Genomic DNA, 25,618 nt, shown 5'->3' on the forward strand with positions numbered 1-25,618 from the left:
TATGATTAGAAGCTAAAGTAGATTGACTGATACCGCAATGTTATAGACATTTGATAAGGGTTAAGTTATTTATTAGTAGCCAAGTTATGATTATGAGATCGATGAAGAGTTGCATTTTACATAAAGCATGGAAGTAAGGATAGTTTCGTTTAGAGATAGTAAAGTAATGAAACTAACCAGATGATGTTCTTAGTGATATAGTAAGAGAACACTGAGAGCTAATGAATTCAATGTATGCGAACAGGTAGATTTATTTGTGTTTAATACTTGAAGAGTATTGTTATTGTTATGCCATTTGATCGTATATATGTTATTGTAAGAAAAGACTGTTATTGTAGAAGATTAAGTAATAAAGACTTTGTTTTTGCCACGCATCTCAGTCAACACCTTTCTTATTTTGTCTTCCTTTAATAGGTATGCCCCCTCCCTCGGGGTGCGGGCGCTACAAATTTAAAGGGCAAAAGAGAAGGCTTTATTTTATTAGACGCTGATACATGATACTATACAGTAAGCAGACGACATCATTGACGAGCATAGCGCATCGACAGACGCTTGCAAATTTGACCGAGTGTTTAATTTTTGTTGAGGGTTTATAAACGACCATTCTACCCGGATTTGATTATCATGGCTGTCCAATATCGGTACCTCGGTGGAACAGGAGTGAAAGTGTCCAATATCTGCCTTGGAACTATGACGTTTGGGCAAAGCAAGGTAAAGCAATTGTGAGATCCCAAAACTGCAATAGTGTTTTTTTTTTCCTCAGTCCGGATCATTGGTGTTTGTGTTTGTTTGATGAGCGCTGAGCGTGATTTGAAAATGTTTGTAAAATGGCAAACTTGGACCTCGAACCTTATATCAATGTTACCAACAATAGAATACACGTGGGATTTTGCCAATAAAGTGTATACATATACAATTTAGGATATAGACGATGCAGTACTTTGTAAATATTAAGTCAAAGGTGTTTTAATTTTCAAAGTTTTGAGTTTTTTATTTTTAAGAACCTAACCTAAAAATAATGTTTTATTTGTCCACAGACTCCGCCCCCAATAAAAGGATGTACCTTGGACTCTCTCAGTAATCTACATGTAGATACTCTTCTAATATTATGTACATATGAATTATCACAGAATTTACCAGCCACTGCTTTGGAAAATTTAACTGTGAACATCATACAAATTATATTACAAATTTGATGCAGATTTCATAGATTCTAAAACTTAATATCTGGCAGACTCCTGAATTCAGAATTATCAAAATTTACAAGGAGTCCCATATCAAAATGATTTTGATATGGCTCCTAGATCTACATGTAAGTTGTATTTGATATGTTTTAAAGGTAATACAAAGTTTTGGAAAGTTTGAAAATTGGGTGGATAGTGAATCTTTACAATTTTGATATATTTGGATGCCCCTGTGGATGTACATGTATTATAAGTAATAAAAAAGTAGCCCCTAAAACACTTCTGTTTTCGAGAAAAAATTGAATATAAATAATATAATATTCTATTTCAGTCAAGAAACATTGTTTCATAGCTAAATTAATATCTTGACCTTGAGAGGGAGCTATACAACATAAAGAGTTTATTATTTATAATTTCATAATTTTAGACTCGATTTCAACCGCGACAACGATCAATGTATATTGTAGGAACGCATATGCTTCCAATATGTTAATTTGAACCAAATTCATGACCCCATACCAAAATTTTTTAATACCTTTAATTGAAATTAAAATTGAATGCAATTCAAAGGCATCTATTCTAATGTCCATACCTAAATAAAATGTATGAATTTATCTTCCTCACACAATTTACTATCTTTAGTTCATCTTCATACCGGAGTGTTGGCTCAGTCAGTAGAGCGTCCGCCTCACAACCGGGAGGTCGTGGGTTCGATCCCCGGCCGCGTCATACCAAGAGACGTTAAAAGATGGGAGTTGCTGCTACCTTGTTTGGCATTCAACAATAAGGGATAGAGCAACGTCGATCTGGCGCTGCTCAGTGGCTGCCGGGCTCATGATTAATTGGGCAAAAAGAATTTTCATTTTCGGTTTAATAAAATTTGGAGTAGACTAAAAAAAAAAAATAAAAAAAAAAATAATAGACTGGATAGCCCTAGAAATCTATATTGAAAAGAAGAAGAAGGAGGAGGAGGAGGAGGAGGAGGAGGAGGGGGAGGGGGAGAGGGAGGGGGAGGGGGAAGGGGAGGGGGAGGGGGAGGGGGAGGGGAAGGGGAAAGGGAAAGAAAGAAAGAAGAGGAAGATAAAAATAAGTAACGGTATAATGATATTAATAAGAAGAACAGCAGAAGGAGAAGAAGAAGATTTTCACTACTCTGCTAAAAGTATTGAATTCTTTTGTTTCTAAAATTTATCATATGCTACAGAATCCAAACAGACCTGGGCAATGTGATGAAGCAGCAGCTCATAAGATCATGGACCGCTTCGCAGAGCTTGGAGGAAACTTTATAGACACCGCTAATGTCTATGTAATGGGCGTCTCTGAATCCATCGTGGGTAGCTGGTTGGCAAAGTAAGATCAACAAGATTTAAATACCCACTGTACTACTTGTAGCTACTTGCTCCCTCTATATATAAAACAATGCCTAATCAGTGACCGTTGGTCCCCCATGATCCTCTTTTTCTTATGTTATTTGAGAGCTGAGTTGATGAGATAGCCACCTGTCAGTGACCTTGCTGTGTGGTCTAATCTCTCCTGGCCAAACTAGTACAGCCGGCCTTTAAAAGATAAAGTGAAAGTTTTATTAGAAGTAAGTTATGTGGTGAATTTATTAAGATGAATGAAATCTGTACAGTGTATGAGAATTTTGATATTGAAACTACGGAAACAGTATAGATTACATGTATGTGTGATAAAATCTAACCTAGTTTGTAGGGCATCGTTTCACAAAAGTACAAGTTCCCCTACACCTTATTTAAACACATGTATAAATGGGTTGCCGGCGAACTTGTATTCATGACGGTTTTGTAAAACGCTGCTCATGCATATTTATTCCTGAATAGAAACTTTACAGCGCCATTTACAGACTCCAGGGTTTAGTCGATTTCTTGTGATGTACATATGTATTATGGGAAAAATTTGACAAACTTATCAGCTGTGACAGTTATTATATACCCTCGGAAAGGGGTTCTCAAACTTTTTAATTGACTGTCCAGATGTGATTTCCCAAAAGGTCCAAATCATTTGATGCAATTAGCTTGGAAAAAATGATGGAAACACCCATTTGCTTCTTCCTATTAAAGGAAAAAATTATAATTATCTCACATTCCTCCTCTCAATGTTAAATAGGAGAAAGAGAGAAGACTTTGTGCTGGCAACTAAGGGTCGTTTTCAAATGGATTCCAACAATCAGAACTCTGGAGGACTGAGTCGTAAGAACATCACCTGGAGTGTGGAGGAAAGTCTGAAAAGGCTTAGGACCGATTACATTGATCTGTACCAGGTGAGATGTTATCTGAATTTATAATTATAATTTTTTTTTTTAACTGCGGATGAATCCAAGTTTCCAAAATTTCTCTTGATACCCATTTTCTTAAAAGGGGGTTATTCACACAAGAAAACAATTTGTATACAGCTGTTGTGTTAATTCATATAAAATCAACTCCAAAAAACCTTTACCCAGTCCTAGGAATAGAATAAAGCATAACCTGAAAATTGTGTGCAGGCAACCCAAGTTGGATTAGGGTTCTAGGTAGGCCCTTTACTACTACATGTACTACTACAGCTACTATGACTACTGATGATAATGATAACGATAATAAAAATAATAATAATGATAATAATAATAATGATAATAATAATAATAATGATAACAATAATAATAATAAAAATATTAATTAATGATTATCAATGACATAATAACAACAATAATATCAATATTAATGATAATAATTATTATAATAATAGTAAACAAATTCAAAAAGCACGCAGCGAAGTTGACCTATATTTCTCGGGTCAAACTACAGTGTGATGAGCAGTGACTGGGCTTAAATTTAGAGAGAATCAGCGTTGATGAAAAATCGCTTGAATGCTCTCCTGCAGTAACCTTTTAATGGCGTTTTGATTTGTGATTCAGTTTGTGATTCTAGCTTCAAAAAATCGCTTGAACGCACCCCAAGTTGCTCCAGGATTGATGGACCGCAAGAAAGTGCTGTGAAGATGAGTAGACGTCTTGTAATCATGACTCACTGATTAACAAGTTAAAAAACATTTTTCTTGAAGAAGTGTTGTAGTCCAGTGGTTTAAGCACTTGACTTGAAATTAGAAGGTCGTGGTTTGATCCCCGACATGGCACTTATGTCCTTTGGCAAGACATTGATCTACATTTGCCACACTCAACCCAGGTGATGTAAATGCATACCTGGCAGGAATTAATTCCTTGAATGCTAGAGCGCCGTAATGGCAGCCGTGCTAAAGCCAGGGTAATAACCGGGAGCGCCAGGAGCGTCAAATCTGGCAGACATGAGCGCTATTCAAGAACCCACTATTATTATTATTATTATTATTGATAGCAAGACAGTTTCTGATGATACCATCTACATGTATTTCCCGTTTTCATCAGATTCATGCCTGGGACCCTGCCACACCCATCGAGGAGACGGTTCGTACCCTGGATGACCTGGTGAGAGCCGGTAAGATCCGCTACGTGGGGGCCAGCAACGTGACTGGATGGCAGATGCAGAAGATCATGGATCTGTGTCAGTACAAGGGGTTCAACAGATGGATAACTCTACAGGTTAGTGATTTCATGGAGGTGTCCAGGCCTGATAATTACCCGATTTAAATCGGTTTCCCGATTTGTTTTTTTATGCCTCCGCCACCGAAGGTGGTGCCGGAGGCATCATGTTTTCGGGTTGTCCGTCCGTACGTCCGTACGTCCGTCCGTACGTCCGTCCGTCCGTACGTCCGTCCGTCCGTCCCGTTTGACCGTTATCACAATATCTCAAGAACCATTTAAGATTTAAACTTAAGACTCGGGAATAGTATTTATCACCATAGGAAGACGATCTGATTAGATTTTGGAGTACGTAGGTCAAAGGTCACAGGTCACAGAGGTCAACTTATGAAATTCCTTGTATTGAGTTTGTTAGCGCGATATCTCAAGAACCATTTGAGATTTAAACTTCAAACTTAAGGATAGTATGTATCACCATAGGAAGACGATCTGATTAGATTTTGGAGCACGTATGTCAAAGGTCAAGGGTCACAGAGGTCAACTTATGAAATTCCATACATTGAGATTGTTATCATGATATCTCAAGAACCACTGGAGATTTAAACTTCAAACTTAGTGATAGTGTGTATCACTATAGGAAAACAATCTGATTACATTTTGGGTCAAGAGGTCAAAGGTCAAAGGTCACAGGGCTCATTATGTATGCAAAAACAGCTTGTGATCGCGTTATCTGAACAACCGATTGATGGATTCCTGCCAAACTTTGTCTGAACAACCGATTGATGGATTCCTGCCAAACTTTGGTCATGTATGTATCTTGCAGAGCTGATGAACTGATTAGATTTTGGGGTCACGAGGTCAAAGGTCAAAGGTCACAGGGCTCATTATGTATGCAAAAACAGCTTGTGATCGCGTTATCTGAAGAACCGATTGATGGATTCCTGCCAAACTTTGGTCATGTATGTATCTTGCAAATACCAATGAACTGATTAGATTTTGGGGTCACGAGGTCAAAGGTCACAGCGCACATTGTGTATGCAAAAACAGCTCGTGATCGCCTTATCTCAAGAACCGATTGATGGATTCCTGCCAAACTTAGGTCATGTATGTTACTTGCAGAGCTGATGAACTGATTAGATTTTGGGGTCATGAGGTAAAGGTCAAGGTCATGCGGCTCATTATGTATGCAAAAATAGCTTGTGATCGTATTATCATTAGAACAGATTGATGGATTCCTGCCAAACTTAGATCATTTATGTATCTTGCAGAGCCAATGAATGGTTCATAAGATCAAAGGTCATGGGCTCATTATGTATGCAAAAATAGCTTGTGGACGCATTCTCATTAGAACTGACAGATGGATTACTATTTAACTCAGGAAATCTTGCAGAGCCAATGAACTGAGTAGATTTTAGGGTCATGAGGTCAAAGATCAAAGGGTCATATATGTATATGAGAAATTGCTTGTAATCACGATATTCTGAGAACATGTTAATGGATTACAATTGAACTTGAATTTGAAAAATTTCTTCCGTTTCGGTTTGTAAAATTGCTCTATGACGGAGGCATCATTTTCGACTGCGCGCAGTCGAATTCCATCTAGTTTTCTTCCTGATTTTTCCCTTATTTTTCCTGATTTTTCCCCAATTTTTTCCTATTTTCATTCGATTTTCTTACTCAAAAGGGATGCCATTTTTTCCCCCTGAATCCTCTTTTTTTTCACTCAAGGGGGGGCGTGGTTGAGGGGAAAAAAAAACCCTTTTTTTTAGTGCTCACTATTACCTGGGTGTCTTGGTATAGTGGTTCATTCACTTGAGGTTGAAGGTTCAGACGTCTTTTGGCAAGACATTAATCCATGTTTGCCACTCTCCACCCAGGAGTTCAATAAGTACCAGGTAGGATGCAAAAGTTCTGGTAGCTTGCTCAGCATTGTGAGCATCTTTAAAATGGCGCCTGGTTGGAATGCTTCCAAGGGAGTGGAAAATGTGCATACACTGTGTTTTTGGTCTATGGCAGTTTTAATACCATATTAAATATTTTCATGATGTTACAACACAGTTTGTAGATTGCTGTAAGAATGAATACCTTTCATGATGTTCTCTCCATCAATCCCTCTCTCTCTCTCTCTCCCCCCCCCCTTTCTCTCCCTCTCTTTCTCTCCCTCTCTCTTTAGGCCCAGTTGGAGTTGGTATTATTGCTTTAAGAATGAAGGCCTTTCATGGTGTTCTCTTCATTACCTCTCTCTCTCTCTCTCTCTCTCATTCTCTCTCTCTCTCTCTTTAGGCCCAGTACAGTGTTCTAAACCAAGAGTTAGAATTGGATTTTGTTGATTGCTGTGAGAATGAAGGCCTTTCATAATATTTCTTTTTCTTTCTCTCTCTCTAGGCCCAGTAAAATATTCTAAACCAAGAGTTAGAATGGGAGTTAGACAGTAGATTGCTGTAAGAATTAAGGCATTTGATGATGTTCTCTCCATCACTCTCCCTCTCTCTGTCTGTCTGTCTCTCTCTCTCTCTCTCTCTCACTAGGCCCAGTACAATCTCCTAAACTGAGAGTTAAAATGGCAGTTGTTATTATTGCTGTAGAATGTAGGTCTGTCATGATGTGTATGTGCCTCAGCTTTCTCTTTCTCTGTCTAGGCCCCGTACAATCTTCTAAATCGAGAGTTAAAATTGGAGTTGGTATTTTTGCTGAAAGAATTAAGACATTTCATGATGTCCCCCCCCCCTCTTTCTCTTTCTCTTTCATTAGGCCCAGTACAGTCTTCTAAACCGAGAGTTAGAATGGGAGTTGATAGACTGCTGTAAGAATGAAGGCCTTGGTATTCTACCGTGGAGTCCGCTAAAAGGGTAAGTCTACTTGCTTCATCATATAACATATTATTCTCTCTTATGAATCTACAGTGTACGAAAGGTACAGACACATTCTAAATGATTTATAAGTCCCTAAAAACCTAAGTTTCCAATTTGTCCATGAAATTAGAACAAAACGTTTTCCTTAAGGCCTTTGATCCATTGGAAAAAGAATCATATATATTGCTTCCTAAATATGTATTAATATTTAAGTTGAAAAGGGAAACAATTGGAGTGCTAGTTGGAATAGTATTTTCAATAAATGAGATAAGCAGCATGAAATATAATACTTTCACACATTTCTTCTTGTTCAGTGCAGTTAGTTTGACTTTAATGACACACATTTTTCAATGGAGTCCAGCCAAAGTTGACCCCAGTTAAGTCTTCAAATGACTAAATTCTAGTCTAATTTGGTAGGCATATGGCTTTTTTCTTTTGATTTAAAAAGTAATGGATACAAATACCCAAATGGAAAATGGCCAAGACATTGTAAATGAGGTATACGAGCTCCTATATCAATTAGTCAACTTAGATCCTAAGGTAACATTTTAACAGAATATATTTTGACTTGAGTGGAGCCAAGTTCCAACTGGCTGTGTATATATTTACAAGGCCCATGTGCTGTAGTCTCCATAGTCTCGCACAGGTGTTATAAATAAGAAGGGTTCCTACCTACAATTACTCAGATTGGATTTTGTTCAATTTTTATCAATTAAAAGATACAATAACTGTTATAACCTCCTGAACTTGTAGCATACGATTGGCGGAGAGCAAAATTAATAAGCATTAATAACGTGTTTTATGAAACGGGGGGCCTTGCTCTTTGCACCTAATAATACAGCGGTTGGCTAACGGGTAAAATGAATAGAGAATCCCCCCCCCCCCAGAAGGGAGTAGGGTGGCATTCGTGGAGACTTTAGGGCCCTGTTTTCATTAAACTTGTTATCAATTACAAGATACAATAACTGTTATAAGCTACTGAAATCATAGCCTTTGATTGGCGGAGAGTAAAATTGTCGTAGAATTTAAAATTTGGTACTATAATAATGTGTTAAGGCCATTAAAAAAAATATACATGTTTAGCGTCCCCGCCGGCTTCCTTTTTGGGGACCACCTCCTTTTTTCTTTTTTTTTGTTGAAAATTTTTGATTTTTGAATTTTTTTTTTTTTTAAAGAAAAAAAAACATGAAAAACACTGCTGAAATAAATCTATTTCTGATTAAAAAAAAAAATTTAAAAAAAATCAGCTGCCATCTTGAAAAAAAGCCCGACTGTCAAGGAAAAAATGTACCGAGCGGCCATTTTGAGCGGCCATTTTGAGCGAAAAAAAAGGGCCTCCTCCTTCCTATTTTTCAAAAAAACGGGCATCCTCCTTCCTATATTTAAAAAAAACAGGACGCTGAACATGTTTTTTTTTTTATTTGGCCTAATAATACAGCGGTTGGCTAACGGGTAAAATGAATAGAGAATCCGCACCGGAAGGGAGTAGGGTGGCGTTCGTTGAGACCAGGCCAGACATGGCTAAGCAGAGCCATCCCTCCTTCTCAGAATTTGCAGGCGAAGAGAGAGTGTGGACTCTGCTCGACATTATGAAGTCGATTGCAGATGAACAAGGTAAAATAATAACTACGGTATGTTATGTGGTTTGAATTGATACATGTACGGATATGTTTGTTTGGTTTTGACTCGGGGGGGGTCTTGGGAAAATGGAGTTTTTCCAAGAATGAACACCCATGTTAACATCAAGCAATGAGAAATCTAAAGTAGCCTCATCTCTTGTCTTAAAGGGAAATTCAACCTTGATAGTTTACTAATATAAAAAAAGAAGAAAAAAAAGCAGAAAATCATAGAAGCAGTCTGGTGAAAGTTCAAACAAAATCAGACAAAATGATAAATCATGAAGTTAAAAAAGTTTTAATCTCTATACATATCGTAATTTCAAATTGGCTGAATCGATAGTATCACTGTGCCAGAGTGCCAGCCATAATGTCAACTTTTTTCAAAATATTTGAATCAGGACGATCGATTCTTTTAGAGAACCTATAATAATATAAAGCTGACAATTTTTTTGGTTATTGCCCCAAAGGTTATATTTTTTAACCCAACATACAGCAAAATTTTGCAGTTATTGATTAATATGTCCATGAGCATGTATTCTTAGAGCAAGTCCACTTTCTCAACTCTCCCTGAGTCGTAACAAACTATCGGGACATGTATCGATTTGACCCTCATCACAGCCAACAGGTCATCACATCACATCATTCTAACTCCACTTGCACTACTGTTTCCTACTCCTTTCTGCAGTGCATCACGTTGATATCAAACGCTTTTCACCTGCAAACTTTAAAAAAACTCTTGTTTACCACCTAGTGTGAATGAGCTTTCTTGCTTTGCTATATCACCTTTACACCATCCCTTATTTCATTATCTTCACTTTTCATCTCATGTACATCTCCTCTCTGCATGCACTGACACCTCAGAGGGTGGTTGTCGGGTAAGATGACACGTGAATCAGCTCCAGAGGGCAGCAGAGTAGCTTTCATGGAAACCCAACCTGGAGTGAATGAGAGTTCTCCAAGCTTCTCCAAGTTTGCTCAAGAAGAGAAAGTTTGGAAGCTTTTGGATCTCATGAAGTCAGTGGCCAATGAGGCTGGTAGGTGTAACCCAGAAAGTGAGACAGGGCAACGACATTCCACACAGGCCCCTAAGTTTACACTTTAAGCCCCACTGCACTACTTATAGCTACTTAATTGCGCCCTCTATATAGCAAACGATGCCTAATCGGTGACCATTGATTGGTCCCCCATGATCTTCTTTTTCTTAAGTTAAGTGAGAGCAGAATTGATGAGATAACCACCTGTCAGTGACCTTACAGGGTGGTCAAATCCCTCAAGTAAACTAGTACAGATGTGCTTTAATCATTTAGTTATGGTAGTAAGGTACATACATGTACTATAAATATGAAACACAGTACTCCTATATATTTCATTTTGCTATATTAAGGCTTTTTTTGTTTTTTAAGGGCAGTTTTCCATTCCATGTGCAAAGTAGCTATTGTGAGTACACACTCCTACTTTCTATACATTGTATATTCTTTAATTTCTGAATTGCTAGTAATTAATACAAGCTGAATGAAACTTTTCTCCCTCCCTGCTCATTCAGTACATTACATAATGCCATCTTTTTGCATTCTCCATCAAAATTGTCATTGTCCTCTTTAATGTTTATTTTTGAGATGTATTCTGATGTAATCTTTTGTTGTGGCTGACATTCATACACAAACTAATGATGCATTGAAGTGTGTGTTACTGCCTCAATGTACCATTTAGCTTATTAAGTAATCAAAGATCTGTCCAGTATGTTAACCACCCAAAACGAAAATCCAATTGAAGCCCCATTGAATGTCCCCATTGAATCCCAATTGGCAATTTGGAGTAAATGGAAAGTGAAACAATGTGTACCCATTGAAACCAATTGGCAATTGGTCCCCATTGAAAACAACTGGCAATTGGTTTTAATGGGGACCAATTGCCAATTGGTTCCAATGGGGACTAATTGCCAATTGGTTTCAATGGGTACCCATTGTTTCTTTCCATGTACTCCAAATTGCCAATTGGTATTGAATTGGGATTCAATGGGGGGCATTCAATGGGGATTCAATTGGTAAATCGATCCAGTTAGAAGAACCAGTGATAAATTATTGATACTTCATAATCGATATTGGCAACTGTCCACCAATTAGGTATATTCCAATCTCACTTGCATTAACTTCATCACATAGATCATTTGAAGAGAATTCAAGAATTTGATTTACAGACGTGACATAGGCTCATACACATATATATACTAAATATGCATGTTGTTTATTGGTTAGTAATCATATAATCAATATATCTATTGCTAAAACGTGAATGTAATTGTTGCATGATCAGACAAAATAATCTGTTGGTTAATAATTGCCGAAGGAATATAGAAATCACAAAATTGATGTGCATTGTCATAATTTGCTTAACAAATCATGATAAATTTATTTTTCTGTGACACGTGTAAAGTGATAATGAATATTCATGAGATGCCTAGATCTGTTGGTTTCTATTGGTTTCTGTTGGTTTCTATTGGTCCTATTGGCCCTATTGTTTTTTATTGGTCTTATTGGTCCTAATGGTTTCTATTGGTCCAAATTGGTCCAATTGGTTTCAATTTAGCATTGGTCCTAATAGTTTCTATTTATTTCAATTGGCCCTATTACACTTTAATGGAATTTCAATTGGTTGCAATTGGACCAATTGAAGTCCAAATTAAGGCCAATTGGTCCAATTGGGGACCCATTAAAGTCTAATGGGGCCTAGGCCAATGGGGCCAATGGGGCCAATCTGGACCAATTGAAACCAATTGGGGACCCATTAAAGTCTAATGGGGCCAATTTGTCCAATGGAGCCAATCTGGACCAATTGAAACCATCTGAAGTCCTATTAAAGTCCCATTGAAACCTGTTAAAACCTATTGAGACCAATTAAAACCAATTGGAACCAATTGGGACCAATTGAAACCAAATGAAATTTCAATTGGTGTTCAATTGGTTTCAATTGGATTTTCGTCTTGGGGCAAGAAAACAAATAAGAGCTGTGAAACATCTCTCGAATAAGTCACATTCATAGACGATTACAGCCAATTTTTTATGTAAGTTTGTGAAATAAATTATGTCATTTCTAGCAATTTAAAAAACAATGAGTTGTTCATATGTTCTTGCTCCAAACTCCAGTTTTGCGTTTTGCGTTTTCCCAACGGTTTTCATAACACTATAGTCTATTGGGGAAAACGAGTATGGTAAAACCGGTCACTTCAAGATTTTTTTACTTTTTTGAGGCACTTCATGATCATTTTGAAGTGCAATTTTTTAGATCTTCATTATTACAACATATCAAAGGCAATGATAACATGTAGGGCCGTGTATCTCAGATTTAACATTGTTAAACAATCCCTTTAAATGATGCCTTTAAAGCCATACTGCCCTAGAAGCACTACCCCGAAATCGCCTCTAGCACCACCTGAGGTCAGCTGTATAAGTATGGTTATCGCATCAAGTCTTCGGTCTGCGAAGCAAACTTGAGGTATTGGGTGGCTCACTGTTCGCAAGTTGACCACGAGATGGCGCTGTGCAATAAACAGTATCAAAGCCATTTATACACATAGTTTGGCCAACCCGGTTCGAGTTGGACACAGCAAGGCGACTACTGCTTTGTTGGGCAAGCACAAAAAAAAGAATGTATGCCATGTTGTGACCCAGTGAAACCTTGTTGGCCAGACTCTGTATAGATTGCTCTAAACATGCAGGGGCTAAACAATATTTTGATTTTTTTTTCCTGTGCTCTTTTAATACAGGCAAGACTGTTAGCCAGGTGGCTATTCGGTGGCTGCTACAGAAAGAAGCTGTATGCTCCGTCATCATCGGCGTGAAGACGTTGGAACAGCTCAACATCAACATGGGCGCATCCTCGGGATGGGAGCTCACCGACCAACAGGTAGGTACATGTTACTGTCAGGGACCCGTTTCACAAAGCCTTTTTTCAATGACAAATGACAAAAATCAGTGACAAATTTGCCGATAACCAATCAGAAGCAAGGATTTCAGTAGTTTATAACAAACACTGTTATTTGTCACTGATGACAAGTTCTGTGAAACGCCCCCCCATGCATGCAAGAAAGCAACAAGAGCTACTATGTATTGTTAATGGCAGTGATGGTCTTCTTGCTGGCAACAAATGATGTGCAACATTTTGAGGGTTCAGTGACACAAAGTCGTAACTCCATATTTTGCCAAAATGAGTATTTGATATCAAAATGTTCAGAAAAATGTGGGCTTTCCAGGAAACATGAAGACTTAACTCTACCCAACACCCCATTGAAGTCAATGGCTAGTGAAACATAGACCTAACTCTTTAAGGCCCAAGTGGACCTCTATCTTTAAACCATACTTTCTAAAAAAATGGCCAGAATGGAGTTACTACGTCTTTGTGTCACTGACCCCTCGATTTATTGTTAAATTACTGCCAAGATCTGTGCCCTTAATTTTGTAATCAATAGAGACAAAAGGCTCTAGACTAATACTGTTCATGTCATAATCACTATTGCTCTAGTGGTATCAGGTATTTCTGCTTTGTTGTCATAATAATTTCTGTTACTTTGTTGGAGTGACAATTTGAAGTATTCATTTGTTTGTTTATTTATCGATTTCCCTCCCCTGGGGTGAAAAATCTTAACAGCAAAAGCTGATTTCCATAGGGGGTCACCATTTGAAAACATATCACAGATGAATATTATACAGTCAAACCTGTCTATAATGACCGCCCAAGGGAAACACTAAAAGTGGTCTTTGTAGACAGGTTCCTTCAGTACATGTTTCAATGAGAAACCATTTTGAAGGGAACAAACAATGTGGTCTTTGTAGGCAGGTGGTCTTTGTAGACAGGTGGTCACTAAAGCTGGTTTGACTGTATTACAGAGTTTGAATATAGTTGACCAGAAAAAGTATTTGAATTTAATTATAATAATAATAATAATAATAACAATATTTATAAAGCGCAACATATCCATCTCTAGAGATGCTCAAGGCACATACAAATAATTTAAATAAATATTCAACATATTGAAGATTAAAGAAATATTAAATGTTAACTTACTTAAGATCCCACAACTTCATGGTGCCATGGTACATACAATGTGGCACAGTGTGATTATTTGCTTTGCATGTATTGTATAAAAAGAACATTGAAATTGAACAAAATGCTATTTTTAATGTGTTTTTTAATGACCTAACAATAGATGGAGCGTTTGAATGAGGCCAGTGCAGTAGCACTTCCATACCCCTACAGCATGCTAAAAAGAGTAGGCAAGGACCGTTTCCGGAGCGACTGGTGCCAGTAGAACAGATGAGCTTCGACGCTGTAACGGTGACAAAGAATTTGTTCCTCCCCTTTCATCTTAAGGCACATATGTATTGTACAATAAGCCATTATTTTCACAATTTGATGAATTATAGTGATTGCGAATGTAATAACATGTGAAGAAGAGCTGGCTATGCATGTGTGAGTACTATACAATACTGTATGAGCTATTATTGCCACGAATTTGGGGAATTATAGGGATCACATATTCAGTAATATTGAGCATGAGCTAAAGAATGACTTTTGTGTGAATACATATTATATATAGCTGTGTTTCTGCTCAACAACTCAGTACTAGCAATTACTCTGAGTCACTCAGCACTTTGCCATGACCCCTTTTTACAAAACTTGTCATCAGTGACAAACGACAGTTTTTGTTATAAGCTAGTGAAATCCTTGCTTCTGATTGGTTATCAGCAGATTTGTCACTGACTTTTGTCATTTGTCATTGAAAAAAGGCTTTGTGAAACAGGTCCCGGGTGTCTTGCTGCAGACATCCAAAGGACAAGTTGTCTCTACAGAGCCAGAAGGACGTTCAGTCTGTATCAAAGTGTATGAGTTAACGCCCTTCTGACTCAAAACAGACATATGAAACTTCACTGCCATTTCTTTATAAAGCCTGAGATGTTAATAATAATAATAGTTCGTCCTTATATAGCGCATTTCAGGAACGCAGGCCCTCTCAATGCGCTTTACAGATATATATTATTACCCCGGTCATCGGATTCATGCTTACCCGCACACAAGGTATGCACATTTTTCCACTCCCTGGGGAGCATTCCAGCCAGTCGCCATTTTACAAGCTCCATTGCTAATCAAACCACATTAGCTTTCGCATCCTACCAGGTACCCATTTAACACCTGGGTGGAGAGTGGCAAATGTAGATCAATGTCTTGCCAAAGGACATAAGGGCCGTGGTGGGACTTGAACCGCGGACCTTGTGATCCACAGTCCACTGACATATCCACTCGACCACGACACCTCTCTTGCGACCCACCCTCTGTTCATGACATCTTCAGCCTAGTCATACACCTCCAATTACCTACCCTTTCACCCTTGACCTAGGCCTTTCATATTCTTAAACTTTTTGTCTTTCTCATATGTAAATAATGTACTTAATGCCCAGTGCATTCTTCACAAATGTTTACTGTTCGAAAAGGCCTCCTCAAAATATATATTGTTCAAAATATTATCAGGAATTTTTGTATATTTGTGAATAGCTTGTGGTCACCATTATGCAGCGCTTTGTAACCGCAAGGAAAATCAAATATATAAAATATTTTTTGGATTGGATTGGATATTGTTTCATATTTCATACTTGAGTGAGCGAAAGCAACTTTTGTGAAAGGGTGCAAAATCCAGACTTGGCACTTGACAGGAATTTGTATTTCTTCTGCCTGGTATCAGCAAAGTTGAAAGCTTTTCTCAGAATTTGTATTTTACTTGAAGTTTCAGCTTGATGTCTAAAACATTTTGATTGGTTGTATGTCTCCGTCTCCTCCCTCCCCACTCTTTGCTTAAAAGTGTCTTGCCTTTAACTTTCCTTGACAAATTTGCAGAGTTTTGATTCCTTCAGGTGAAATTTGCCTATACATTATAATGTACAGATCATAAGATTTTTCATTGTATTTGTTATAGATAAAATAGAGTTTCATCTGATTATAAAAGAAGAAAATTATAAGCACTTTTTATATCTTCAGACAATATCACTTCCTGCAATGATCTTTTAATCATTTTTAGGTCAATTTCCTCCCTTTCTCTTTCCATATGTCAATTTTTCGTGTTTTTCTCTTCCTTTTTTATTGGTTATGTCTATTAGGTTGTTTATCGCTTCTTTAAAAGATTTTTGTTAAACTATGCTAACTTCAATTTAGATTAAAATATATTTTCCATTTCTTTAAGGATTTTTTATTAAAATGTGTGTGCCTATCAAAATCTAAAACATGAATGGAGATCTTTTAAAAAGTTATTTTTCTATACTTTATGGAAACATTTATATATTGGTCTTAGAAGTAAGTACTTGTAACTCTAACACTTCTGTTGAAATTTGTGATCAGTGCAAAATGTTCATGACAATACCCATGTTTTACATTTTCAAACATTCTGCTTACAGTTAAATTGTAAATATAAGTGCAGTTTCTCAAGAGCTAATAAAACTAAGAAGCCACTTTCATTCAATAACATGTACTCGAAAAAAACTTTATTTCATTATAAGGCGTTTCTATTAATGAGTTAACAAATAATTAAATTAATGATTAATCGGTCAATGTACAAGTACTATGAACTGAAATGGGATGTATAAATGATCTGTTGAGTAGGTAATCTTCACTTTCTAATTAAGTCTCCAGTCTCCTCTGCATTGACATTAATGTCTTCTTTCCTTTTTACTAACCAAACCTTTTCCTCTTTTGATGTCAGTGTTTTAAAAACTTGACATTTCTAATATCTCTCTCTCTAAGTGCCATATTGTTTGACTTTGGCGATCATGCTGTTCCACAACCCTCTATCATGGATAGATATAATGATTTTTTGTATTAAATGTTCCTTTATTTTATGCCCCTTTTTAACTTTACAAGTACATGTACCAATAACTTTTAACTTCTTTTATTGCAGATATTATTTTGTTAACAGCATGAATAGATATTGTCTTATTCTTCCAAACGAATTTCAATTATTCCTTACTATCTCTCTCTCTCTCTCTCTCTCCCTCTCTCTTTCTCTCTCTCTCTGTCTCTCTTTCTGTTTCTCTCTTTCTGTTTCTCTTCCATCTTTTGATTTTACTGATGTATCTACACGTCCTCAAATTGCCATTTTCCCTCCATATGACCAAAATTATACATGTACGTAGTTTATGATTTCAAATCATGTATCTAAGATACAACGATAAAAGTATGACTTATATTTCATTGAGCTTCAAATGAATGTATAATCTCATCAATAAAATCAATTTTGTTACTTTTATTAATAGATAAAATGTTCTATGTGTTCATAATTCGTTATACATAAGCTAATAAATGACAATTGGTAAAACATGCTATGAGAGAGTAGATTGGTAGCGCCCATATTGATTGGGTTGGAGGAAGGTAAATAAGGAGGAGATGGAGGGACAGAGAATTAAGAGAAGAGAAGGGGAGAGTAGAGGGTGAAATTAAGCGAGAGGGAGAGGGAGAAGAATGTAAAATAAAAATATAAACAAAGAGGGGGAAAAGTGGTTAACCTGTCCACCGAAGGTGGTGTTGGAGGGATTATGTTTTCGGGTTGTCCGTCTGTCCGTTTCGCTTTCTTGTTAACGCTATATCTCAAGAACCACTCAATTTATTAACTTCAAACTTAATGACAGTATGTATCACCATAGGAAGATAATCTCATCAGATTTTGGAGTACTAGGTCAAAGGTCACAGAGGTCAACTTATGAAATTGCAGTCATTGGCCTTGTTGCCCAATATTTCAAGTACCACTAGAAATATGAGGCTTAAACTTGTTGATAATATATCTTATGTATCACCAAAGGTAGATGATCTGATTAGATTTTTGGTTAGTAGGTCAAAGGTCTAAAGGGCATTTTCTAAAATTACAGGTTTTATCCTTGTTATCGCGGTATCTTAAAAAAATTAAAGGTATTAGCCTCAACTTGGTGTTTTTATGTATCAACAAAGGTCATTGTTGAGGTCAATTTCTGAAATTAAAGGTTTTAAGCCTTGCTATCGCAATATCTAAACATGGTGACAGTATCATTATAGGAAGATGATCCAATTACATTTTTGGGCTAGTAGGTCAAGATCATAGTCGTCAGTTGACATTTGATTACAGACTTTTTGTTTTCATCGTGATATGTCATGAATAATTTCATCCATAATTTCCTATAGTGAATTTAGGGCGGAGGCATAAACGAGACGCAATCGCATTTGTCTTATCTTTCATTATGACTTAAATTATCAGTTCCGAAAAAAGGTCTGCAGTTTAATTTTATTACCCACATGGGTGAAAGCTAGGAAGAATGCATAACCCTAATATTTCTAAAGTATTCCATATTTGAAATATATCCTCTGATTCTGACCTTTTATGGTCATTTCGAAAGGAATATGATCGGTGTGAAACTCCTGCTAATGCACTTTACCGTACTCGCCAGTCATGAGCATGCGTCCCATTTGCATATTTAGTTATTCAGTTTGCAACGACACATGACCAACCACATGTAGAAAGTACGTTTGGGTCAGCTTGTTTCGATCGCTGGTTTCGATCCATCTCCAGTCCTGTCGTCTGCACCTGGTACGGCGCTTGGTATGACTAATAACGCAAGTCTCACCAGCAAACGATTTCACAAAGACTCCAAACGAATCTCTTCTTAGCCATGCCATTATCGGTTCGATCACATATTGGTCTTGTTAGTGTGACTGAGGTGTTGATATGATGAATATAGGTCAGAAGGGGAAGCAACGATCATGAGCCTTGAAGTTTAGTGTTTTCACATGATTTAAGCATTTTTAAAAGCAAGGCCTTGGGTTTTGCCCTTGAATGTTACGAGAAAATTGGTTGTGTGGTGAAAACGGTGATATCGAGATGCTCTTCAGGCATGCCCCTCTCACCCGTAACGACTATACCAACAACCTACCAACATTAACAGCATCACATAAAGAGATGGAAGAATTTTGAAAATGTTGAAGTCCCCTTCTCCTGCTTGGATAGCAAAACGCCCCCCCCCCATTAGTTGCGTCCCCTAACACCACCACTTACATGAAAATTACAAGAAAATAAATATATTTTCCCGTGTATAGGCCTACCTTAAGAAAATGGAATGTATGTGTGTGTGTGGGTGTGTGTGCGTGTGTGTGTGCGTTTGTGTGTGGGCCGGTGCGTGAGAGGGTGCGCGTGTGTGTGTGCGTGTTTGCATGTGATAGAGAGAGAGAGAGAGAGAGAGAGAGAGAGAAAGAGAGCGCACCCATATAGAAAAAAGGCTAGTTCAGTGAAATATAAGAGATTTTTCCTCTGTTTTTTCCCTATCTTTCTCTACCTCTCGTTTGCATGTAGGCATTATTTTCTTGTTCTAGTTCCCTCCCCCTCTCTCCTGTATCCCCTTCATTTATTCACACTCTCTATCTTCCCACCACTCTCTTTGTTGTTATCCCTCCTTTTATCCCCACAGTTCTCTTATTCACTCTTCCTGATATTGTTGTCTTCCTTTAACTCTCCCATAACCCATAAGGGCTCAATTTGGAAAGTACTATTCTTTTGTTAACATAATTTATTTATTTATTTTTTAAATTATAAATATATGTGATTTAATCATAAAAAAAACATTTACCATTGTTTTGTATTTGTATGGGGGGGGGGGGGGGCTGCAATAGTTTATCGCGACACCTTTGTTTTCTTTTTCTTTTGCTTTGTTCAACGAACTCCTGTATGCAATGTATAACGTTTTACGCAAACTGCCTCTATATTTGAGAAATGCCGGGACCTCAGGCTAATCTCCTCCTTATCATACTGTATACACCGAAACGAGACTCAAATATCAAATATTGTTAATGATGCATGCAGAACCATGGGAACACTAAAACCTTGTAAACCTCCCACAATACTAGTATAATCGCAGTCTAGGGTTCCCTTAAAAATCAGTGCCCTCAATAATTATTCGAGTGTTGAATGTGGATTCATTTCCTTTCATTCATCTTTCCAGGAACAAGACTGGATTGTTCTTTTAATTTCATCGGTACAAGACGATTGAGATAATATTCCCCTACCATAGCTGTTGACTTTTGCAGAACGTTTCCGAAACACCTTTTTCGAAATATTACGCATTGAATATAGCATGCCGTTGGAATACGGGAGAGGAGGGGGGGGGGGGTGATGGTAAGATAATCAGTGCAATAGCGTATACATGTATAGTAGCTGCGCTGTGTAAAAATATTGAACGAAGTCTCCTAACTAAAAAAATCAATAAATTAAAATTGAAATATTAAAAAACATTATTTAAGAGAACGTGAATCGGAACGTGATTCTTTTTGATATTTTTCTCACAAACGTAGTACATGTAGTGTGTGCAGTCTATAATTTCGATTCCTCCACAAATTTTTAGTCTAAGTTATATTTGATACGATGACTTTTTTTTTTCGTTTCATATTAGATATACACCTTCAAAACAGTATAGGCCTACAACTACACAAATATGTCATATAAACGCTCACGTTTAAACTTGAAAGTTGGACGAGGCTGAATACGGGATTGAAGAATGCATCACAAAGGGGCACGAATGCTCATACTCGCGAGCAGTTCCTTTCCCCATCCGCTTTCTTTTCTGTTTTTTCTTCTTTTTCATTCTTTTTTTTTCTTTCCTCTTTCTTTACTTTCTTTTTGTCAGTAATCCAAACAAATACAAGCTTGGCTTTTTTAATGGATTTTTCTTCTCCCTTTGAAATTCGACTTAATATTATGATATGCTTATATACTTTGTATCCCAAAATGCTTTGATTACTTGTCGACATTTAAGATTGTGTAATTAAAAATAATTTTTCTGGGTTATATTCCAAATTTCACTTAATATTCCTTTTATGTAAGCATTTGTTTCATGTTTGAAATTGAGTTATGGAAATGAAAATATTTGAACTGAATTGAATGGAATTGTAATTACTGTTGCGCCGCACTTGCGATATGTTTGCGGAATACACATCACGGCTGAAAACTACTAATTTCACTCTCATCTCAAATCACGGACATGGATAGAATATATATTATTTGTATTCCAACTGAGTAGAAAGACCCTTTCTGAAGAGTCTCTAATGGGCTTGTATGGGAGTGTACTTCGGACCATGATCAGCCTCTTGGCACAGCCGTGCCCAGAATGAATTTTGGCGGGAAAAGGTTTGCACTACAATATGTCACCCCAGATCGTCTGCGTAAATCCGAAAGTGGCGTGGAACAGTAGCAAAATGTTGGATAATACAAACGTCGAAGACAGCATTGACAATTTTTTTTTATCAAGGCCGCTTTTTTGTGTTATTAACAAAGTGGAAAGGGAATTAGAAATGGCTATACCCATTATAAACGTGTAATTTCATTAACATTACTTATTATCATGGGTATTTATTAAAAAAACAGATACTCCTGCCATGTAACTACCGCAGGTTTTAGAATCAGTAGGCTCGTATATGCATTACGTGAGATGTATTGGTAATCATCCAAGATATTGTATACACAAACAAAAACAAAAACATATATACCAGTAAAAAAACGTATTTGTAAATGACCTAATTCTAAACATTAATTCCATATTTCTTGTGAGTTTTTTTAAAATATTTCATTGAATTTCTGGCGATGACACAAGATTCAGTCATGCTTTTCATTGCCTTATTAAATTGCATTGCACTTGAGTCCTGTGACGGATATGGATTCTTCAGATAGAGGTGTCAGAGCCGCATGGTCTAATCACTCGACTGCAAAGGTCATGGGTTCGACCCCCTGTCATTGCTGACTGGAATGCCCCCCAAAGGGAGTGGAGAGTGTGCCCTTTAATGTGTAGAATCGAAACAGAATCCAGTGATCGGGGTAATAATATGCGCTTTGGTCAGGTACGTTGTAACTGGTAAAGCGCTTTATATATAATAGTTAGTTTTACATCTACGTGGATCTTTGTCATTTGATTGGAGGATTGTTGGTCACATGATATTCAATAGATGTTCTATTGCACAGGCGTGCATTTTTGGTCATATGCAGACTGCGTACCTCTCTGCCGTGCGCGTATCCCTGCGTGTACCTGACGCGAAGGCAATCTGAACGTAATCGAGAAGGTTTGACTCCAACTTTAATTTATCTTTAATATAAGGAGTAAAGCATAATTTGTTGATTAACGTTCTATTAGATCTTCTTCGATGTTGTATAAAACAAATAATGAATGTTTTTCATTCGTTCAATAGTGCGAATATTTTCATTCGTTGAAAGATTAACGTTTATTATATTCAACTCGGCTGACGCCTCGTTGAATAGAATGTTAATCTTTCAACAAATGAAAATATTCGCACTATTGAACTCATAACCATTCATTACTTGTAGAATAATATCAATCTTCATATTTCGTCATCCCTCACGTTTCTGTATTGGGCCAATTACTTCTGTTTATATGTGAGTGTGTGTGTGTATAGGTGAAGAGGTGACGTAAAGACAAAACAAACAGCAGCTAAAACTATCTTAATAAGTTTTTCCTTTTTCATATGCAAGTCATCCTCATGACAATCTCATTACGGTAGATCCACCGAGACCGTTTGATAAACAATTATACATTATTTTTGGATTCTGGACTTTGTGAAATTAGATTTCATAGGAATCGTATTTTTGTAATTTTCAAAGATATTCCCATCTGACTAATCAGACAGGAATAAGTTGTTTTTCACAGTTCACTCTATGGAATGGCACTTTGCGAAAGAAAAAGGAATAGGAAATATGCAGATCGAAATAGAGAAAGTAGGCTTGGACAGTAAAAAGTTAACAATTTCATGTTTTTATTTTTCTAGCTATTTTCTAGAAGTCTATGATGTTTATTTTCATTATTGATATCTGTTTTGTAGCTGTTTGCCTTTCTCTTTATCTCCCTCTGACATTTCTCACTCTCTAACTTTACTATCTCGCTTCTCTCTCAGTCTGTCCGCCTCTCACCCTCTCTCTCTCTCTCTCTCTCTCTCTCTCTCTCACTCTCTCTCTCTCTCTCTCACTCTCTCTCTCTCTCTCTCTCTGACTTTTCGCACTCTTTCACTTTGCCCTCTCCTCCGATCTCTTACTTTCTCCGACTCTCCCGCTTTAGCTTCCTTTCTCTCACAAATGCCGCTTTTCTTCGCCACACTTTTCCAAACATTTCGCCGCCCATGTTTTCTCCCTCGACTATAACCTTCGGAAAAGGCGCTATACAAATCCAATTATTACTATTATTATTATCATAAATGCTTTATGTCTTCCCACCCCACCCACACGGAATGTACTAATCTGTATTATGTGTGATCATTTCGTAAACATCAGTTAATCCCATCACCATATCTCTCACCTTCATTCAAGTTCACCCCGCATTATCTCAACTTTTACACTCCCCCTGGATCGAAACAAAAATAACACATTCACACCACGAACGTGAACTTAAAACGGGTGTATGCTTTGGTCTTTTTATTCTGACGTCAAAGAAAGGGACTTAGCCACACTTCTAATATCATTTTATCAATTTCATTTTATAAGTTTTGTCATGACATTTTATAACGTTGATACACTAAGGGGTAATGTTGCGAACGTTGTGAACGTTGTGAACATGATCATGATGATCATGAGTAATTACTTCCAAGTAGTTTATTAAATAAAGGGTGGGTTTACATAATGATCAACAAGTTCCGAGACATTCGATTTTTGGTCTACCTTCGACTGAATACTAATCAATGCTTAGGTGGTCATGAGACCTTTATCTCAGTTTCTTATTTCCCTGTACAAGAAAATGAATCGGAATCATAACATGTAGATGAATTCACAACGGCGTAATGGCGTAGTAAATCCTGTGCCATTTCTACCTTTCAATGATACAAAGTAACAATTAGACGCTAGATTTCAATAGTTCCCATCAGTAATCTTCATTTATGATGATAAGTACTTTTAAATCCGAAATTTGACTAAGATATGGTATAGAGGCCATTCAAATAGACTATTCTATTCCCGACTTATAAAATGACTTGCAATTGTTACCACGCAAAATGTAAATTTGTATACATCAACATTAATTTCGTTGCAAATTTCAAACCTTTATCAGCCTACACATCCTCCAAATGATCAATTCTAAACCAACGTATTCTTATATTTCATCCGGCATCATGGAGAAAAGTCGGTATATGAAGCCAACAAATTCGAATTCTTTTTAAGTTGGCCGAAACTCATCGGACAATAAACCCGAGTGCCGCAATCCTTACGAGGGCCGTTTTAATCTTACGAATTAGCATTGAGATATAATATGTTGATTAAACTTTATCAAAACGTGGCGTTAAGCACTACTACATGTACATCAATTATTATTTTATTTGGTTTGATTTGGTTTTCTTCATTCAATAGCGAGTATTCCGTGAACAACCATGCACTAATTAAACAGAAAATGGAGTGCGAAAGTGCAACATTTTAAACGCAAAATGTTCTACCAAATCTTTCCACTTATGAACACAACTCAGACTATGGATGAAAATAGAAATATGTATTTGTTTTTGCAAATTTATATACAAGTGAAATTCATAGCTTAATTGCTCTTGCTTTAATAAAGGAAGCGGAAAACTACAGTGCTTGTGTGTAGCATTAGACCTCAAGACACTTTCGTGTATTAGAATGAGTAGAGCAAAACAAGGACAACATCTTAGCAGGCGTATACGCGTATCTTTTATCTATAATTCTATAAAATATCAAAATTATAAGACTGGATTTTGAGGACTAAAGCTTTTGATAAAATATATGCATCTATAACGACCATCGAAATGTTTCATCATCTTCTCCCGCTACAAAATGTCATCACTCGTATCTTATAATTACGTATTATGAGCACTGTCCGATTTAAAAATGGCCTTCCCCCTTAAGGCCTTACAACATTTTAACGGATCTTAACATGGTTAAGAGAAATTGCGTCTTTTGTGATGTTTATTTTCCCCATTTACTACGGGTAGAATGAATGAGACAATAAAAGGTCTACATACATTAATAGTCTTACGAGTTAAACAATATTTACGGCTGAATATCAATTCGAGTGATGTAATATAACATTGTTAATTTCTGTGACACCTTGACAAAATTTCTATGGAATAGAAAATTGACTACCCACAATTAAAATAAAACTTTAGAAAATTACAAGATAACAATGTATCCTTGTGCTCAGCATTATCATTTGCCTTTTCACAAACAAATTTGAGAATGAAGGGGTTCATTTGCAAGATGCTTATAGTTTTATGATAACTATTGGAAATGTAATATTCTTCGAAACTTTTTTTCTTTGGTTATTGCGTAGAATTTTATTCTACTTTTTTAAAAAGTATTACTCTTTTCACTCGTGCCCCTCCCATCCCCCAATGAAAATGAAATAATGATTATAATAATGATGAGACAGAACGGGAAACACTCATTAGCGAAGG

The 25,618-nt window shown here is 36.8% G+C and overlaps 1 protein-coding gene across 2 annotated transcripts; it reads left to right on the top strand.

Annotated features, from left to right (window-relative positions):
- Positions 1-526: 526 nt before the first annotated feature.
- LOC100889047 (1-deoxyxylulose-5-phosphate synthase YajO) lies at positions 527-15,132 on the top strand. Of its 2 annotated transcripts, none has more exons than XM_030986830.1 (8): positions 527-711; positions 2,389-2,534; positions 3,312-3,465; positions 4,585-4,758; positions 7,450-7,547; positions 8,989-9,164; positions 12,933-13,072; positions 14,373-15,132. In XM_030986830.1, the coding sequence occupies exons 1-8, from the start codon at positions 625-627 to the stop codon at positions 14,472-14,474; spliced, it is 1,077 nt and encodes a 358-aa protein (XP_030842690.1). In that variant the 5' UTR covers positions 527-624; the 3' UTR covers positions 14,475-15,132. The 2 variants fall into 2 exon arrangements, with proteins under 2 accessions (XP_030842690.1, XP_030842691.1); XM_030986831.1 differs by lacking the exon at positions 8,989-9,164 and adding an exon at positions 10,031-10,203.
- The last annotated feature ends 10,486 nt before the right edge of the window (positions 15,133-25,618 follow it).

The sequence above is a fragment of the Strongylocentrotus purpuratus genome, unplaced genomic scaffold (genome assembly GCF_000002235.5).
Source record: "Strongylocentrotus purpuratus isolate Spur 01 unplaced genomic scaffold, Spur_5.0 spur5_scaffold_16, whole genome shotgun sequence".
Classification (NCBI taxonomy): domain Eukaryota; kingdom Metazoa; phylum Echinodermata; class Echinoidea; order Camarodonta; family Strongylocentrotidae; genus Strongylocentrotus; species Strongylocentrotus purpuratus.

What these genes read in the sequence shown, in the direction of transcription:
- LOC100889047 (XM_030986830.1), top strand. Translation starts at nt 625, where the DNA reads ATGGCTGTCCAATATCGGTACCTCGGTGGAACAGGAGTGAAAGTGTCC. An exon ending in ACAGATGGATAACTCTACAG is followed by an intron (nt 4,759 to 7,449) that starts GTTAGTGATTTC and finishes CTCTTTCATTAG; the next exon opens with GCCCAGTACAGTCTTCTAAA. An exon ending in GGGAGCTCACCGACCAACAG is followed by an intron (nt 13,073 to 14,372) that starts GTAGGTACATGT and finishes ACCTAACAATAG; the next exon opens with ATGGAGCGTTTGAATGAGGC.